This window comes from Coregonus lavaretus, assembly GCF_964263955.1.
Source record: "Coregonus lavaretus genome assembly, chromosome: 14".
Taxonomy (NCBI): domain Eukaryota; kingdom Metazoa; phylum Chordata; class Actinopteri; order Salmoniformes; family Salmonidae; genus Coregonus; species Coregonus lavaretus.
Genome location: NC_140001.1, coordinates 25,661,564 through 25,680,827, shown reverse-complemented (window position 1 = coordinate 25,680,827; position 19,264 = coordinate 25,661,564). Strand labels below are relative to the sequence as shown.

General features: G+C 44.5%; 1 protein-coding gene across 2 annotated transcripts; it reads left to right on the top strand.

The window, feature by feature from the left end:
* The first annotated feature begins 2,504 nt into the window (after positions 1 to 2,504).
* Positions 2,505 to 19,245, top strand: LOC311141690 (glutamine--fructose-6-phosphate aminotransferase [isomerizing] 1-like). Of its 2 annotated transcripts, none has more exons than XM_084177106.1 (19): positions 2,505 to 2,556; positions 5,447 to 5,554; positions 5,836 to 5,943; positions 6,130 to 6,255; positions 6,421 to 6,479; positions 6,602 to 6,736; positions 6,829 to 6,890; positions 7,007 to 7,086; positions 7,189 to 7,303; positions 7,496 to 7,659; positions 8,693 to 8,788; positions 10,549 to 10,646; positions 10,811 to 10,931; positions 11,219 to 11,376; positions 13,946 to 14,060; positions 14,803 to 14,930; positions 15,993 to 16,160; positions 16,695 to 16,856; positions 16,980 to 19,245. In XM_084177106.1, the coding sequence occupies exons 1-19, from the start codon at positions 2,550 to 2,552 to the stop codon at positions 17,022 to 17,024; spliced, it is 2,055 nt and encodes a 684-aa protein (XP_084033232.1). In that variant the 5' UTR covers positions 2,505 to 2,549; the 3' UTR covers positions 17,025 to 19,245. The 2 variants fall into 2 exon arrangements, with proteins under 2 accessions (XP_084033232.1, XP_084033231.1); XM_084177105.1 differs by having other exon boundaries at positions 2,517 to 2,556; positions 10,808 to 10,931.
* Positions 19,246 to 19,264: the final 19 nt, after the last annotated feature.

The window sequence follows — 19,264 nt, the reverse complement described above, 5'->3', positions numbered from 1 at the left end:
ACATGGAGGGGAGTTGCAGTGAGATTAGTAGAAGAACAGCATCTAGTAAAGATGAGGTCAAGCGAATTGCGTGCCTTGTGAGTAGGGGGGGACGGTGAGAGGGTGAGGTCAAAAGAGGAGAGGAGTGGAAAGAAGGAGGCAGAGAGAAATGAGTCAAAGGTAGACGTAGGGAGGTTGAAGTCCCCCAGAACTGTGAGGGGTGAGCCATCCTCAGGAAAGAACTTATCAAGGTGTCAAGCTCATTGATGAACTCTCCAAGGGAACCTGGAGGGCGATAAATGACAAGGATGTTAAGCTTAAATGGGCTAGTGACTGTGACAGCATGGAATTCAAATGAGGAGATAGACAGATGGGTCAGGGGAAAAATAGAGATTGTCCACTTGGGAGAGATGAGGATTCCTGTGCCACCACCCCGCTGACCAGATGCTCTCGGGGTATGCGAGAACACATGGTCAGACGAGGAGAGAGCAGTAGGAGTAGCAGTGTTTTCAGTGGTAATCCATGTTTCCGTCAGCGCCAAGAAGTCGAGGGACTGGAGGGTAGCATAGGCTGAGATGAACTCTACCTTGTTGGCAGCAGAACGGCAGTTCCAGAGGCTGCCTGAGACCTGGAACTCCATGTGGGTGGTGCGTGCAGGGACCACCAGGTTAGAGAGGCAGCAGAAGGGAGTGGGATTATCCAGTGTTGACGAGTGGGGAGGATGTGGCAGTAACAGATTAGGAGAAAGCAGAGATGATGGCCAAAGCATTTTTCCAAGTGCATAGCTCCGCAAATCTGTCAGAGGGGCAGAGGGGGAGAGAGAACACGAGAGAGGAGCATCCTGGAGTGCTGGAAAGGAGGGAGGATGTAAATGATGCGTTGAGTGCACCATTTACCAGGGCAGAGGTGAAAAGAGCAATAGGTAAGGGTGGGTTAACTTCACCTGGGAAAGATGAGGTGTGCTATGTTATGTTGGCCCATCTTAGTGATGAGGCACTGGATAAGGTATTGGTGTTGTACAACAGAGTGTGGGAGGAGGGGAAACTACCAGGCAGTTGGAAGGAGGTAGTAGTGGTACCAATCCGGAAGCCCGGGAAGGATCCAACGAAGCCAACAAGCTATCGGCCAATAGCTTTAACATCACATGTATGTAAGACGGAGAGGACTCAGAATATGTAGTGGGGCGTTTCGGACATCCCCAGTGGCTGCATTGCAGGTGGAGATGGGGGATATGCTGTTGCAGATTAGGAGACAGCAGCTGGCAATGAATTATTGGGTCAACCTACAAGGACATGGGGTGTCTCATCCTGCGAAAGGGATTTTACAGGCATGCTGGGAACATGAGCGAAGACTGAACACGAGCTTTGGGTGGGTGGGTAATACCTAGGCGAAGGAGATGGGACTGTATGGAAAGGAGTTTAGTCCAACTGTAGTTATTTCTGTAAATCCACCATGGCTACTCCCACCTCCAGTAGTTGATCTAGAAGTGTTGGAGAGACTACAGAAAGATAGGGAGGGGGTTGATCCAGCTGATTTCTTTAAGAGACGTCTGGAAACTGTGTATCAGGATTTTATGGCCATTTACACAGATGGTTCAAAAGATCCAAAGACAGGACGTACTGGGTCAGCCTTTGTAGTGCAGGAGTGTGGGTAAATGCAGGAGTGTGGGGTGGAAGTCAGGAAACTTATTACAGATCATCTGGCTGTATATATGGTGGAGCTGATGACCATACTGTTGGCCTTTCAGTGGGTGGAGGAAGTTAAGCCAGACAGAATAGTTATTTGCTCTGACTCGTGCAGTGTTAATGAGTCTCCAGTCCTTTAGCTCACGTAGCAGACAAGACCTGCTTTATGAGGTGCTACAAACCCATGGCAGGATTAAACAGATGGGTATTCAGATAAGATTTACTTGGGTCCCAGCCCATGTGGAGGGGAACGAGGCAGTAGATGAACAGGCTAAACAAGCACTTAGTAGTGGGATGTTGAAGTGTCAATGAGCAAGGCAGAGGCAAAAAGACTGTTATATACAGTGATGGTGCAGAGATGGCAGGAGCAGTGGAATAGAAATAATAAGGGAAGCCATTTAGTTCAAGTACAGAGGAAAGTCGGGGAGGGGAGGACGGCAGGAAGGGACAGAAGAGAGGAGGCTATTTTTACAAGATTAAGGGTGGGACACAGCCAGTTGAATAAGACATTTAACGTGATAGGAAAGCATCCATCAGGAAAGTGTGATTATTGTCAGGAAATAGAGACTGTGGAGCATGTATTGCTACAGTGTGGGCAGTATCAGAGGGAAAGAGAGAGGATGAGATTTAGTATGAGGGAGAAGGGGATACAGAAAATTTGTTTAAAGAGTATATTGAGCAGAACGTCATTAGAAATAGTCTCAAATATTTTGTTATCTTTTTTAAGAGAAACGGGGTTGGCAGGTAGGATTTAGTTTCTCCCTGTCTCTGGCCCACATTCCAGTACAGTAGGTGGCGGTAATGCACCATAATGTTGGATGCCAACCGCCGATAAACCCCACTGAAGAAGAAGACAACTAACTAGTTTGCAAGAGAGACGCAGACATGTGTGGTGAGTAGCTAGAATAAATGAAATATTTGTACTTGTGAGATTAACACCGAACTGGTTTTGGGGAAGTGTCTATTTTCAGTCTGACACAGCTGAGCTTCCATCTCAAGAGAAAGCTTAGTTTGTTTGCCAGACAAACAAGTTAGTTACTGTACGTTAGCTGATTGAATTCATATCTTGTAAGTGAACTTGTAAATTGGCTGGATCAGAGAATGTTTTATAGCAAACAATGTTATCAGACAAATTGTCATGAAGGCGGCTAAGCGTTTTGCTGTGTATTAACCTTGTGTTACACAACCATTTCCAATAAGTAGCTAGCTAACAGTGTAGCTAGCTAACGTTAACTAGCCAGCTAGCCATTGCTAGCTGCTTGATTGACAGTTTATTGCTCCATAATTCCTGTCATTGATGTTACCACTTGGTATGTTACGTTATACTCTGTACTAGGATTTATTATCGAACATTGGCTAACTAGCCCTCTTTTCATCAGGTTACAAACTAGCTAGCTACGAGACTGACAAAACGCACGCACTGCGCAAATCGCACTGTTTCATTCATTGACTTGCTAGAATATAGACGACTATTGGTTCTGATGATGATAGACAGTGATTATCCCACATTGATTCGAATGAGGTACGAGGTCAATAGGGGGATTTAAAAGTATGGGAAGCTACAGTGTCTTGCAAAAGTATTCACCCCCCTTGCCGTTTTTCCTATTCTGTTGCATTACAACCTGTAATTTAAATTTATTTTTATTTGGATTTCATGTAATGGACAAAATAGTCCAAATTTGTGAAGAAAAATGAAAAAAATTACTTGTTTAAAAAAATTCTAAAAATAAATCACAGAAAAGTGGTGCGTGCATATGTATTCACCCCCTTTGCTACGAAGCCCCTAAATAAGATCTGGTGCAACTAATTACCTTCAGAAGTCACATAATTAGTTAAATAAAGTCCACCTGTGTACAATCTAAGTGTCACATGATCTGTCACATGATCTCAGTATATATACACCTGTTCTGAAAGGCCCCAGAGTCTGCAACACCACTAAGCAAGGGGCACCACCAAACAGGTCAGGGACAGAGTTGTGGAGAAGTACAGATCAGGGTTAGGTTATAAAAAAATATATCAGAAACTTGAACACCATTAAATTATTAATCAAATTATACAACCCCCCCCAAAATTCATCTTAATTCCTTACAACAGGCAAGAAAATGGGAAATATGCCAAGTGGGGTGAATACTTTTGCAAGCCACTGTATGTTTACTTTTGTAAGCTGTCAGTGTCTGAATATTAGAATAGTGATGGATTAGTAATCCGCTCTTCATCTCTCATCTGCTGACTCTACAACGAGCTCCTGAAGCGCACGGCTGTGTTTTGAATAGCCAGCCAGAACCAGTATAAATAGTGTGGATGATTCTCTTTTGGGGGGTGGTGGGGAACTTAGCACTATGACGTCCATTAGCAGGAGCGGCAATCAGACACGGGCGTGATAATGAACACTGTGGTCTCTGTCACAAAAATGCCCAAAATAGATGGTCATTATACTGAACTGCTGCAGGCGTATTCCTAAGGAAAGAATGGTGGTAAGACTGACATGCACTGAGATTTTATGAGATCCTTATTTTTCCTACTCTGTTTGTTAACCCTCGTTCTGAACAAAGCTGAGCCTTGTTTGCCCCCACCTTGCCTTGCCCATTCGCCCCCCTGCTATCTTCCTCCATCACCCTGTGCCCAGCTGCTCTCAATGGATGCTCTGTTGCACTGCTTCCTTTGCAGTGCCCCTGTACATAGTCACACTATTTTATCACCGCCCCTTTATATCCTCATCTAATTGGGAATTTGTCATTGTTTGTTAGCCTAAATAATAGCTATTGTCTCTTGGCCTTCATCATTTAGGTTAGTTTATTTTGACAGGTTTGTTGAAACCTTCTGCCATTGTTCTTGTTGTGAGCTTATGTGGGTGGTTGATGGTTGTCATGAAGAAAATGGGGCGGGGCACAGGTAATTGGGCACAAATAGACTTATGTAGGCCAACCTCTGTTCAGCCAGGCATGTCTGTAATAAATGGCACTGTTTTCAATTGGTATCATTTTCTTCTCAGAGGAGTTCTGAACTGCACAAAATCATAGCTTCTGTGTGTAGTGTCTTGCACCTGATCCTTCTGTCAACATATTGCCCCAACACTAGAACACTCTGTTCCACTGAGTCTCCCACTGTCCATTTCTCAAGGCGACTTCCCTCTTCCCGTGTAAAAACTGCAGATAACATCCAGGGCAGGATGTACCCTCAGGAACAGATGGGTGTGTGAACTACTGTATAGGTACACACAGAACCACTCTTTCCCATCAGGCCCAGCTACCAGACCTGAAACGTCAGCCCAATCCATGAGCGGTTGAATTGTTTTCTGTTCATGTCTGTTGACATGTCAGTGTATAAATAGTTTGAGGTCAGATTGTAGGCTAAATTGATTTATTACAGAGGTCAGTGGCAAGCTGCAATTCCTATATGTTGACAAATGGCTCCAAATGTTTTACTTGTGTTAATGTTTGAAAGTTTTCACCTATAGAAATCCTTGGGGTAGCTGTTGTTTTGAGGTTGCTGGGAATTGTAATGAGCCAATCATTGAACAGCCTGCAGATTACATCAGCTAGCTAGTCAGTGGAACCTTCAGCGTTTCTGACACAATCGGCATATATGAACAGAAAGCATGCATGTTGTTTTATTTGGTCTCTATTGACCTAATCACAGACCACCAAAAACAAACAGTAATATCCAATATTAGGCTTTGTTCAATTAATCCCTTAAAACAGTTGTAGTGAAATTCCTTTGTCTTATATCATTGTTTGTGACTTCCTAGTTGAAATCTGTTGTCTCCCTGTTCCTTCTGTAAGGAATCTTTGCCTATCTGAACTACCATGTGCCACGGACTCGCCGGGAGATCCTGGAGATCCTCCTCAAAGGCCTGCTCCGTCTGGAGTACCGTGGATACGACTCTGCCGGTGAGCTGATGGAGATGGCTTGTCTCAACACACTGTCTGCGTGTTTATCAGCTGCCTTTTTGTAGGCCTGTCGGCAGGCCTCAGTTATTCTGCTTATCTACAGGAGTCATGATTGTCCATTGGCCTCACTGTATGCCCTTGTCTTGAGCAGGACTGTCCAATCTAGTCAGGGTTAAATTCATGCTCTGTCAAACTGTAGCATGTGTGAAATAACTGTTACAAAATCACACAACAAAGGCATATTTTTGTACTCTGTAGCAATAAGACTCTCTTTTTGCCAGGTGTTGGAATTGATGGAGGGAACGGCAAGGAATGGGAGGCCAATGCCCGGTCTATTCAGCTGATCAAGCAGACCGGAAAAGTGAAGGCTCTTGATGATGAGATCACCAGTAAGACTACATTTGATGTGTCTTGGAGGGCTTATGCCCTGTAAGGATGTTTACTGTAGATAAGTGGATTGTACTGAAATAAATATAATGCATACAATACCAATGGCTCAAACCTACTTTATGTTGGGTACACGTCAATTCATTTATGAAGCTTGCCTTTCAACAGTGTTTGTGTTTGCCCCACAGAGCAGCAGGACATGGACATGGATGTGGAGTTTGATGTCCACCTTGGCATCGCCCACACTCGCTGGGCTACCCATGGTGCCCCCAGCCCTGTCAACAGCCACCCACATAGGTCTGACAAGAGCAATGGTCAGTACCACAGACATTCCTTAAACTTGTAGTACTATTTGGCCCTCTCTCCTGTATAGGCAGCACATTCTGCTAGGTGTAGTAGTCTCACATTTTCTGACTATATAGAGTAACGAGGGATGTTTACTATTAAAGTATATGTGTTTATCTTTGTATTTTTTTTAGAGTTCATTGTCATTCATAATGGAATTATCACAAACTACAAAGACCTGTGGAAATTCCTGGTGAGCAGAGCAACATTTCAACATATTACATTTTTTGTCAAAGGCAGTCGGTTTCTTTCATTAACCAAGGCTACCAGCAAGAGTTATCAGACTTCCATGACTGACTCTCTCCCATTCCACAGGAGAGCAAGGGTTATGAGTTTGAGTCCGAGACGGACACAGAGACCATTGCCAAGCTGGTGAAGTACATGTATGACAACCGTGAGAGTGAAGACCTCCGCTTTGCTACTCTGGTGGAGAGAGTGACCCAGCAGCTGGTAAGAGCCTGTTCATCTACAGAGCACAACTGTCCAGAGACAAGGCCCTGTGACCTGTCTCATGATTAACACTGTTCTATCTTGTCTCCTAGGAAGGAGCTTTTGCCCTGGTCTTCAAAAGTGTCCATTACCCTGGAGAGGCTGTAGGCACCCGGTACACTGCTACTGCATTTTTAGATACTCCTTGAATTGTAAAGGAATACTATCCATTAAACATGCATCTTTAATTTTATGTAATGATTGTAATTGTTTATGTTTGTATGTAAATAGGAGGGGAGGTCCTCTGCTTATTGGGGTGAAAAGTGACCACAAGCTATCCACAGATCACATTCCTATCCTGTACCGATCATGTAAGTTATTAAGGTAACTGCTCTCAATATCAGTGGGTCAGAATGGAAGATGAGCAGCCATAAGCTGTTGTATTTCTAATACACTGTACTGTATCTCCCCAGCTGGTAAGGACAAGAAGGGCTGCCCCACCCTGCCCAGGATGGAGCAGGACACCTGCCACACACTCTTCGCTGAGGACAAGAAGTCTGTGGAGTACTACTTTGCCTCTGATGCCAGGTCAGACTCCTCACCCTGTTATTCTCTATATTACTCATATCCCACTAATGCAATGTTAGATGTCTTTTTTTGGATGAACTGTACTCTCTTAGAATCAATCTAGACAATTGTTTGGTGAATGTTTTCTCCTAGGAAAGTGGGAATTAACAACATCATTAACTTGGATTCACTGTTGCTCTGTTGTCTTTGAAGCGCGGTGATTGAGCACACCAACCGTGTGATCTTCCTAGAGGATGATGACGTGGCAGCAGTGACGGCCGGACGGCTCACCATCCACCGCATCAAGCGTACAGCCGGAGACCACCCTGCCCGCGCCATCCAGACCCTGCAGATGGAGCTGCAGCAGATCATGAAGGGTAAGGGCTGGGGGCACAGCACTGTCATTGGTCAACCCTCTGTAAAGATGATGTTGATGGTGCTACTAGAACTTTGAGAACCCAAGAATGCCTGGAATTGCTGATTATCATTGTCAATACAGTCAGAATCAGTACACTATACAAGGGTCATATTTACTGGGGCCGGCAGAATGCAACATAAATGATTAATCCAAACAACTGATTAGTAAATAATGATTTTTATTGTTAAACGTGACTCTGTAAACTGATCATGTTAGCTTGCTAGAGTGGGCAAGTTAGCTGGTCCTGCTGTTGGACGTACTTGTTGACATATCACCATGTAGGCTACGTTTTCTACTGTGATTGGTCATCAACGACAGCACCGCTTGAAAAATAGAGCAGAATCCTATTTTCGCCTCCTCAGACTTTATATTGAGCTTGCTGCTCCCCATGTCTCCAGCAGAGGGTGCTAATACACTGCCAGTCAGTTTCAGGAGACAATCCTTTGTGGTCCTATCATTAAAGCCCCTGCCTCTATCTCTCTCTCCTCAGCCTCCATTCCAGGAGCTCTGCTGAAATAACCTCATTCATATGACCTAAATGACTGTTGGCGCAGAGGCAGGCTGCAAAACACTCGTATTTCATTGTCACAAAGGGCCGTGCAAGGAAACAACAATCTCCCTGTTGGCTCTTGCTTATTTTATTTAGTCAAGACATGACTTGGAAGTGATGCAGACAATTACATTGATGGAAGTTACAATCTATCTGCAATATTAAAGCTGATCTACCCCCAAAATAAAAAAAGACGACTGATAAATGTCTGATCATTACCGTCAATTTATCTCCAGTGTTATTTACCTCCCAACAGCTATAAAATACTTAATTAGAGCCCAAAACAACATGTTTTCCAGGCTGGCTTCCTTTTAGTAGTAATTATGCGTCAACAGTAACCTTTACAAAATGCCTAACACTTTATAAAAATGCAAAGCCAACAGGATTGAAGTGATGTTGTTGTTGAGGACTCTGATCTAATGTTTTTTGGAACACTTTTTAGGTAACTACAGCTCCTTTATGCAGAAGGAGATCTTTGAACAGCCAGAGTCTGTGGTCAACACCATGAGAGGAAGGGTCAACTTCGATGACAACACAGGTGAGATGACCGTTCCAGTGTAATACACAAAAGTCAAGTCACAAAACACTCAAGTTACTACACAATACACGCCATGACCCTCTCATGTCTGTCATTATACCCATCAAGGTGGTATCCTCATGATCAATTTCTATCTGAATACATACCAAGAAAAGGGACATACAGTGAGGGGAAAAAAGTATTTGATCCCCTGCTGATTTTGTATGTTTGCCCACTGACAAAGACATGATCAGTCTATAATTTTAATGGTAGGTTTATTTGAACAGTGAGAGACAGAATAACAACAAAACAATCCAGAAAAACGCATGTCAAAAATGTTAAATTGATTTGCATTTTAATGAGGGAAATAAGTATTTGACCCCCCTGCAAAACATGACTTAGTACTTGTTGGCAAAACCCTTGTTGGCAATCAGAGGACAGACGTTTCTTGTAGTTGGCCACCAGGTTTGCACATCTCAGAAGGGATTTTGTCCCACTCCTCTTTGCAGATCTTCTCCAAGTCATTAAGGTTTTGAGGCTGACTTTTGACAACTCAAACCTTCAGCTCCCACCACAGATTTTCTATGGGATTAAGGTCTGGAGACTGGCTAGGACACTCCAGGACCTTAATGTGCTTCTTCTTGAGCCACTCCTTTGTTGCATTGGCTGTGTGTTTTGGGTCATTGTCATGCTGTAATACCCATCCACGACCCATTTTCAATGCCCTGGCTGAGGGAAGGAGGTTCTCACCCAAGATTTGACGGTACATGGCCCCGTCCATCGTCCCTTTGATGCGGTGAAGTTGTCCTGTCCCCTTAACAGAAAAACACCCCCAAAGCATAATGTTTCCACCTCCATGTTTGACGTGGGGATGGTGTTCTTGGGGTCATAGGCAGCATTCCTCCTCCTCCTCCAAACACAGCGAGTTGATGCCAAAGAGCTCGATTTTGGTCTCATCTGACCACAACACTTTCACCCAGTTCTGCTCTGAATCATTCAGATGTTCATTGGCAAACTTCAAACGGGCCTGTATATGTGCTTTCTTGAGCAGAGGGACCTTGCGGGCGCTGCAGGATTTCAGTCCTTCACAGCGTAGTGTGTTACCAATTGTTTTCTTGGTGACTATGGTCCCAGCTGCCTTGAGATCATTGACAAGATCCACCCGTGTAGTTCTGGGCTGATTCCTGCTCACCGTTCTCATGATCATTGCAACTCCACGAGGTGAGAACTTGCATGGAGCCCCAGGCCGAGGGAGATTGACAGTTCTTTTGTGTTTCTTCCATTTGCGAATAATCGCACCAACTGTTGTCACCTTCTCACCAAGCTGCTTGGCGATGGTCTTGTAGCTGCTTGGCGATAATCTTGTCCCTGACATCCTTGGAGAGCTCTTTGGTCTTGGCCATGGTGGAGAGTTTGGAATCTGATTGATTGCTTCTGTGGACAGGTGTCTTTTATACAGGTAACAAGCTGAGATTAGGAGCACTCCCTCTCAGCTCGTTACCTGTATAAAAGACACCTGGGAGCCAGAAATCTTTCTGATTGAGAGGGGGTAAAATACTTATTTCCCTCATTAAAATGCAAATCAATTATAACATTTTTGACATGTGTTTTTCTGGATTTTTTTGTTGTTATTCTGTCTCTCACTGTTCAAATAAACCTACCATTAAAATTATAGACTGATCATTTCTTTGTCAGTGGGCAAACGTACAAAATCAGCAGGGGATCAAATACTTTTTTCCCTCACTGTATGATTACTGTATTTTGATTGTTTGTATCCTTAGTAACCCTGGGTGGACTGAAGGATCACATTAAAGAGATTCAGAGGTGTCGACGGCTCATCCTCATCGCCTGTGGCACCAGCTACCATGCTGGGGTGGCGGTGAGTAACAGATGACCTTTTCTATAATACAGGAATGATATATTACCAGCATAAAATGGAGTCAACTAGAGCCTAAGGCTGGTTTGTACAAGGAAACATGTTTTTCAGTGTGGATGTCTTGTGTGATCCAGTGTTGATAAACAGTGCTGATCTTTCCCCAGCAGACTCGCCAGGTACTGGAGGAGTTGACTGAGCTGCCTGTTATGGTGGAGCTGGCCAGCGACTTCCTGGATAGAAACACACCAGTGTTCCGTGACGACGTCTGCTTCTTCATCAGCCAATCAGGTGGGAGGATTGCTGTCTCTTCATGGACCTGAACATTGCCACTGTCTGTCTTTGTCTGTTTAATTTCCCCACACAATACAGCTTCAGCAATGTCTCATACAAGCAAGTTCTTTAACTCTTTACTGCTAACTTCATGTATTGATACTGAACGTATAGACCTGATGATATCCATTATTCCGGTCTATAGAATCTGATATTGTATTCAGTATATACACATAGTCCAAGTAGTGATAACCTGTTCCAGTATCTATCCTGAGTGCTGATTGCATCGCTACCTTTGTGTGCAGGCGAGACAGCAGACAGCCTGATGGCCCTGCGCTACTGTAAGGAGAGAGGAGCCCTGACAGTGGGCGTCACCAACACAGTGGGCAGCTCCATCTCCAGAGAGACAGACTGTGGGGTGCATATCAACGCTGGGCCAGAGATAGGAGTGGCCAGCACCAAGGTGAGGGGACAGGCTCGCTGCTGCTCAAAGTGTAGCACTTCTCCAGGCTGATGCCTTTCCCATACTGACTCTCATAATTCACATAGTGTACTGCCCTGTAGACACTCAGCTGTTGAAACAGGAAACCTTCCCTTCACCATACTCAGCTATGGGCAACTTCTTTTACTTCTATGGTGGGAAAAAATGCAGGCAGGTTGAAGTGTCTGGGAAACTTCCATTCAGGATAGACTATTTGTCTTCTCTCAGGGTGGGGAAATTCCTCCTATCCCACTCCTGAGTGTTTCAGTTGGTCAGACTGCATTAGGGTTGTTGGAGATGAATGGAATGGTCTCCTTCTCAATTAGGTAGAACAGCGTTATAAAGTTCAGAGTCCTTTTCACATGGCGTGGTCTATATAATAGCCTATATAATCACCCATGTATACTTATTATTGCAAGGACATGAGGTTCATGCCAATATGCTGCACTGGTGGTTTCTGTATAGTTAATGCAAACCCTGAAGCACTTGGGCGCTAATGTCAGTGCATAGCACGTGGTTAACCCCTCTCTCCCTTGAAATTCGAGAACTTCATCTGAAATTAGTGTCTGGATCCTTTCGGAAGAGAGAGGTTATTTAAAACTGCTATATTCCACTGCTCTACACAGAACCCATAGTGCCTGATATTCTCATCTTTACTCTTGTAAAAAGTAAGGATCCATAGTTTCCCTCCTCTACTATGAGCCCTGATCCTACAGGTTGCCAAAGTGGGGTTGCAGATGACTGGAGTTCATTCCACTCAGCAGTGGAGTCCCAGTCCCAGCTGCGGGGGGGGGGTAGAAAAAGAGAGTCCGGTCCCTCCCTGTTCTGGCTCTCGGGCTTGGCTCAGGGACTCTTCGGCAGCTCCAAGGCCCCAGCACAGAGCAGAAAGCCTGGAGAGCATGCCTCAAAGACGCCATCCTTTACTGCTTGTCTGGCACAGGCCCACCCAGCCCAGCCCAGCTCATCACATCATAGAGGACATGATGTATTTCACCCACGGCTCAATACACGCTCCTGCTGTCTCCGTTTGTGGTATCATTTCATAATGTTAATATTATTCAGATGAACTTTCTGGGGGACATTTAACTGGATGCCTCTGGTGATGTCTTGTTCTTATGAATCGTCTCAGAATTGAGGCGCTCCACAACTATGCCTGCTAAACTAGGTCAGGGAGAATGAAGGGGATGGCTGGAGTTGAGACGGCACCACTTCTTGAATACACGTCTCCACTTAGCTAAACAATAGATATTGAGGGCGTGAATGGAAGCAAATGAGAGTCATCTGTGGTCCTTATCTGAATAGAACCTGGAGCATGCTTGTACCCTTATGTGTTTTATGTAACTATTCATCATGCTGTATTGCCTGAGGAGGACATGGTTGCATCGGTGTGTGTGACAGGCTAGCGTGAGCCACTGTCCTCTTTCCACATTCTGGATGGAGTGATGGGGGTTTTAACAGGATTAAATGCACTGCCACATCTGAGTGGATGGCTAGGACTGTCAGAGTTGTGAGGGACTGTGGTTCCAGTGCTGTCAAGGAAAATAGCTGTGTGAAAGTTTTACAACCATGCCTTTGGCTTTAGATGCTAGCACCACCGCGTCCAGTAGGTCCTGTCAAATGGCTTGGCTCCTCTTGAAGAACGTTGATTTAAATCTCCTAAACGGGTAGGGAGAGCCTTCTAACATATGTGTGAGTGGTGGTGACACTTTTCAGAAGTAAGAAAGAGAAGCGCGTCATGGTTCTACTTTCTTCTACTGTAGTTAGGGCAGCTGTTTTTGTGCTGTTTGTTTAGCTAGTAATAATAATAATAATAATTTGGTGGGGGCTTATACTTGTGCAATTGAAATGTGTTTTTTTGCAGATCCCAACTCCCCCTTAGACACCCTCGGAGCGTGGGATTACGGCCAGGGTCTGCCATTTTATAAACGGTGGCCCTGGAGCAAGTAGGGTTAAGTGCCTTGCTCAAGGGCACGTAGACAGATGGTTCACCTTGTTGGCTCGGTGACTCGAACTAGCGACCTTTCGGTTATTGTCCCAACACTGAAACCGCTAGGCTACCTACTGCCCTATTGTCTTATTGTCAGGGGATGTGTTCATCTATAGTGTTGCCAGATTGTGTCCTCATAATGCTGTGCTAGCTCTCCCCTGTCCTGTCCTGCAGTAGAGGGCCTAACTGTGTCCAGCCCATCCTGCAGCCCAGCTCTCCATCCACTTCTCATCTGGTGCACATTATTACTGTGGAGCTGGCAACCAGAGGAGGTGGACAAGACTCTACTGCTCCAATAACTGTACTGCAAAGTAAACTGGGGATCTGGCAACCCAGGCCCTTTGCTAAACGTGGGGTTCCGCCGTCTCTGGCCCAGGATGGAGAGAGGGAAGACTGTGATTCCTTTTTAGAACCAGCAACCCTAGAGGTGTGATGATCACCTCTCGCCTGTCTGAGAGAGAAGAGCATCTCGGAGACTCCTGGGAACTCAAGGTGTCCTGTACTGTCTGATTCTTCCTGGAGCATTAAGCATGCATTATGTCTGTCTGTTCTGTTGTTTTGCAGGCCTACACCAGTCAGTTTGTGGCTCTGATCATGTTTGCGCTGTTGATGTGTGACGACAGGATCTCCATGCAGCCACGGCGACGTGAGATCATCCAGGGCCTGAGAGTTCTGCCAGGTAGACCAAACCCTACACACATCTACCAAGACATTGCACTGTGCTGTTAATGAGCATAAACGTCAATATGTGTGATACTCAAAGGGATGTACAGATTATTCAACACACTTACTCTACTGACCTACTGTAGTATAGACAGCAGCAGGTAATGGTCACAGTCAGCGCAGCCATGTTCCTCCAACTGGGCTGTTTTTGTTTCAACAATATGCGTTGATATCAGCGAGCTAATGCAATGACTGTGCTGTGGAGGTATCCTCAGAGAGAGCGAGCGAGAGAGAGAGCGAGGGAACAAGAGCGTACAGTGGGGAGGGAGGAGGTTTCAGCAGCTGGGTCACTCCTGGCTGTTTTCCCTGGCACACTCCTCTGGACCCATAGCCTTATGTTAAACTAATGAGGTTAGGAATGTTTGGCCACACACTGCTCTGTCTCCCTCCTCTCCCTGACCCAAGCCCCCATTGACCCCAGTCTCCAGGACCTGTTAACAGTGGCCTGCTGCACTTTCATAGGATGGGTGTTACTGTATTGTCTTTCATCCAGGAGTTTTGTTTGATGAAATGTATTTTCTGACGTGTTGTTCTCCCAAATATACCACCACAAGAAGAGGAATTGAAGAGGAATATTTTGTAGGGTTATCTCATTTAATAACCTTGAACTAAGATGACTGTTTTTCCTCTTTGTACCTGTCTCGCTATCTCTGTGTGTTCCCTGCTGCTCCTCCTTCCTCCCTCTCTTTGTGTGTCAGACCTGATAAAGGAGGTGCTGAGTCTGGATGATGAGATCCAGAGCCTGGCAGCAGAGCTGTACCAGCAGAAGAGTGTTCTCATCATGGGCCGAGGCTACCACTATGCCACCTGCCTGGAGGGAGCACTGGTCAGCATGCCCACCTCCATCTCCGCATCCTAAAACTTAATGTTGTCTCTTCAGACCTGTATTCTACAGGAATCTCCATTCTCAACTCCTAAATGAGATTATGATCAGTGTGATAAGATACTTCAGGAGAAGATTGGCCCAGAGTTGTTTCACTTTCCAATAGCCCACAATAACTGTTCTGCCTCAGCCTCACGCAAGCCCTAATGGAGTCTAGCCTGCTGGAATTTCTGCTGAAGTGTTTTTAATCACAGCAACTCATTAGACTGACTTAGAAACGTCTCTCTCTCCCGAGTGGCGCAGCGGTCTAAGGCACTGCATCACAGTGCTTGAGGCGTCACTACAGATCTGGGTTCGATCCCGGACTGTGTTGCAGCCAGCTGTGACCGGTAGACCCATGAGGCGGCGCACAATTGGCCCAGCATAGTCTGGGTTAGGGGAGGGTTTGGCCGCCCGGGATGTCCTTGTCCCATTGCACTCTAGCGACTCCTGTGGCGGGCCGTGCGCATGCACACTGACACGGTCGCCAGTTGTACGGTGTTTCCTCCGACACATTGGTGAGGCTGGCTTCCGGGTTAAGCGAGCACTGTGTCAAGAAGCAGTACGGCTTGGCAGGGTTGTGTTTCGGAGGACGCATGGCTCTCGACCTTCGCCTCTCCCGAGTCCGTACAGGAGTTGCAGCGATGGGAGAAGACTGTAACTACCAATTGGATACCACGAAAAAGGGGTAAAAAGTACAAGGGAAAAAATTAACGTCTCTGCATAATTGCAACCACTCTCCACACTATTTGCGAATTCTTCAAGTTTGTTGATTGCCAATTCTCTAGTATCTCAAACATAGGCACACAAAGCGTTGGGTCAGTGTGCTGTACTCCTGGATCTGACCGAGTGTTCCCAGGCCAGTCTACTGTTCCCTTTTTAGAATTTAAGATAAGATATACGTACTCATCTTATGTCATCTCATGTCAGTATGGTGTTTTTCAGAGGTTGTGTGTCCCTGAATGTGTATGGGAGTCACAGTGAGTGGTTTCCTATCTGAATGAGGTGTTTGTCTCTCCTCTCCAGAAAATCAAGGAGATCACGTACATGCACTCAGAGGGCATCCTGGCCGGGGAGCTGAAGCACGGTCCTCTGGCCCTGGTCGACAAACTCATGCCCGTCATCATGATCATCATGAGAGACCACACCTACACCAAGTGTCAGAACGCACTGCAGCAGGTGGTGGCCCGCGCGGTAAGAACTGACAACGGGGACACACAATATCTCAATAAACCATTTAGCTTTCCACGCCCCCAACTGTTGAAAGGTTGGAACCACAGTAAACCATTGCCAATTATGTTATCTGGTTGTTAAACTCACTTTCAATAAACATTTTAGATTTCTGGTTGTGATCTGTCAGCTAGCTGTTGAAGTGACCACCTACCTTCCAGTTTAAAAATAAATATAACTCAAAGATATGGATATTAAGTGCTTCATGCACACATACTTTACACATTAGATTTGTTTTCACAGTACAGTAATATCAAATGGTCTTCACATTCACCACAAAGTGCAAGGGAGGAGTTATTTTCTACATGACATCACCACTCTCACTAATCTACCACATATGTGGACCTAAGCTTTGGGTTTGAGACATGAAAGTCAACAAAGCTATTCTTCAGGGAAGGACCAAAGTATCACATTCACATTTCAACACTGAACTCCAGGTTAAAGGAAATGACATGCAGTGTTGTGCTGGAAACAAAATGCCATTTGTTTGGTTTACAGGGCCGACCCATCGTGATCTGTGACAAGGATGACTACGAGACCGCCAAGAGCTCGAGCCGCACCATCAAAGTGCCGCACTGTGTGGACTGTCTGCAGGGCGTCCTGAGTGTCATCCCCCTGCAGCTGCTCTCCTTCCACCTGGCCGTGCTCAGGGGCTTTGACGTGAGTACTGCACTGTCACAGAGTTGGGTTCTTACTGTAGGCCTTCATAATAGGGAGTCCATTTCGTAAGGTTGTTGCTACTTGGCAAATGTAGGAATGTCCAACTCTTCTCTCCCAATACAGGTGGATTGCCCAAGGAACCTGGCAAAGTCTGTGACCGTAGAGTGAAACGCGTCCTTCGAAGCCTCAAAAATCAATTTCAGAAACCAAGAAGAGTAAAGAGAACACACTTTCCTCTTTTTACTCTGGTACGCTAAACATATTTGTCTGCTCTCAAAACGCAGATCTGAAGACATTGTTATATCAATGATATGAATTGTATTGGTCTTTTGTCAGTGGTGGGAAGGGTTGGCAGTAATGTTGGCATTTGGGTGCTCTCGTGGGTTACAGGAATGTAGGCAGTTGTCCAACTGAAGAAAAGACTGAGCTGTAGCCATTTTGTATGATGCACAACAGTGCTCATAACTTAAATGTTGGATTCCTGCAGCTGGTTTTACATTTAATTCAGCTGTTTGTTGGCTAAAGAGTCAAGAGTCTGCACATGAAAATCTTACTGAAGTTACTGGTTCTTTTGGTGTTTCATTGGTGCAATAATTTGGTGTGTTGGGATCAGTTTTATTTGGCAGCTAGAGAAACATGTCATTTGAAATGTTTGTTACTCTTTGGCAGTGCAGTTAATGTGATTTTCCTTTGTTTTGTTTTTTTACACTGAGGTAGAAATAACACTCTGAAATTGTGAAAATGATGATAATGCCCTTTTTTGTGTAAACATTTTAGCCTGTACAGGTGGGATTGAACTTTTGGCCCACATGTCACAATGTGATCTAATTTATAATAGACCAATGACTATTGATCTGGGTAAGGGGTGGGCTCTAGACCATCCTATCAGCCAATCAAATATGTAAATATCTTCAAATTTGTTTCCTAACGACCACACGATCAGACTGAGCATTTCAAGGGCCAAAGGAGGCTCTGGGAAATAAATGCTAAAAATATATATTTTGGATAAGTTTTCATTAAATACATGTGATTTATTAGACACAGTGATTAATATTGATTGTATTTTTTGAAGTGCTTCCAAGAAGTGTCCATTAAGTCATGCTTTAGTCTACTGACCTGTTCGAGACTATTGAGAACTCCGTTATACTCAAAATACCATGACATATTCTGTTTTGTCTCTTGTACAAGTTTTGAAGGTTTTAAGGGCAATATGAAACTTGCTACAGACTTGCTTGTGTTTACTATTGTGCACCTATTTGTTTTGAGTCATTGGCTAGGTTACAAAAGAAACTTGACAATGATTCACTCATTGTGGTTTGGCGGACATATAGGAGAGTTAAACTCTTGCCTAAACCAAGTTGGTCATCTGAATAGTTGACTGTCCTGGCATAAGCATGCATCAGTAAAATTCTAACAGTTACTGTGTCTAAGTGACATTTGAATCATTTACCCAATCAATTTCCTGAAGATGAAGGCTAGTGGACCAATGATCAACATTCATTACTCTAAGGGCTTTATGTTACTAGCATTGTGACAGTTTATCAATATTCAACGCTTTTCTTGTTGCTGAGAAGGCTCAATTTGGGTCTCCATTTTACAATAACTTGAGGCAAAAGAACCAAGTGAAATGGAGTTGCTGATCAGTGCGTAATCTGCACCAACATTTTGTCTACCCATGCCCTGCCACCATACCAATTCGATTGCAATATTGTGACGATTATTTTCCTTTCTATTGATTTTTATATAGCCTTTATAATAGGATCAAGATGTCCCCTGTACAAAAAAAAAGGGTTATGCAATAATAAAAAAAACCCACCTATGTTCATTTTGCTTTGAGTAACCAAAGGTGTAGTTTTAGATGCTGTTGCTAGGGGTTTGTGTGTGTAAGTGTTCTGCCCACAAGACACCTACAGGGCAATGCAGTAAGCGTGTTTGACTATGTAGCTGCTATTTTAGAACTTAACATGTCAGCTGTGGGCTCTCCCAAATGTCTAATAAATTAGTCTTTATAAGCCAAGGAGTAAAATGGTATACTGGTTTGAATGCAAAAGGGTTACTGACAAAACTCAATGGGACATTAGGTTCGTAGCTTATTTTTGTATTTCACTTTTCATCTTAAGATCTTGCTGTTCCAATCAAGCCTTAAACCTTTACTTAGGTAAATTACCTGAAAAGTAGTTTCCAGTCTTTGCATCTGTGTTACGTTTACCGAGCCATTGTATCCACCTACGTTGACTAAAGACCATGTTTTATACTGGAAGTGCCATTAGAAGTGCTATAGTAACTCATTTAAAAATGCAGTGGTTTGACAGGTTCAGACTGGAAACTTAGTGGGTCACTTTATGAACTGATTTACTAGAACAGTTGCAATAAAGTGTCAAGTACTATACTTTCAGTGTCTTTTTAAA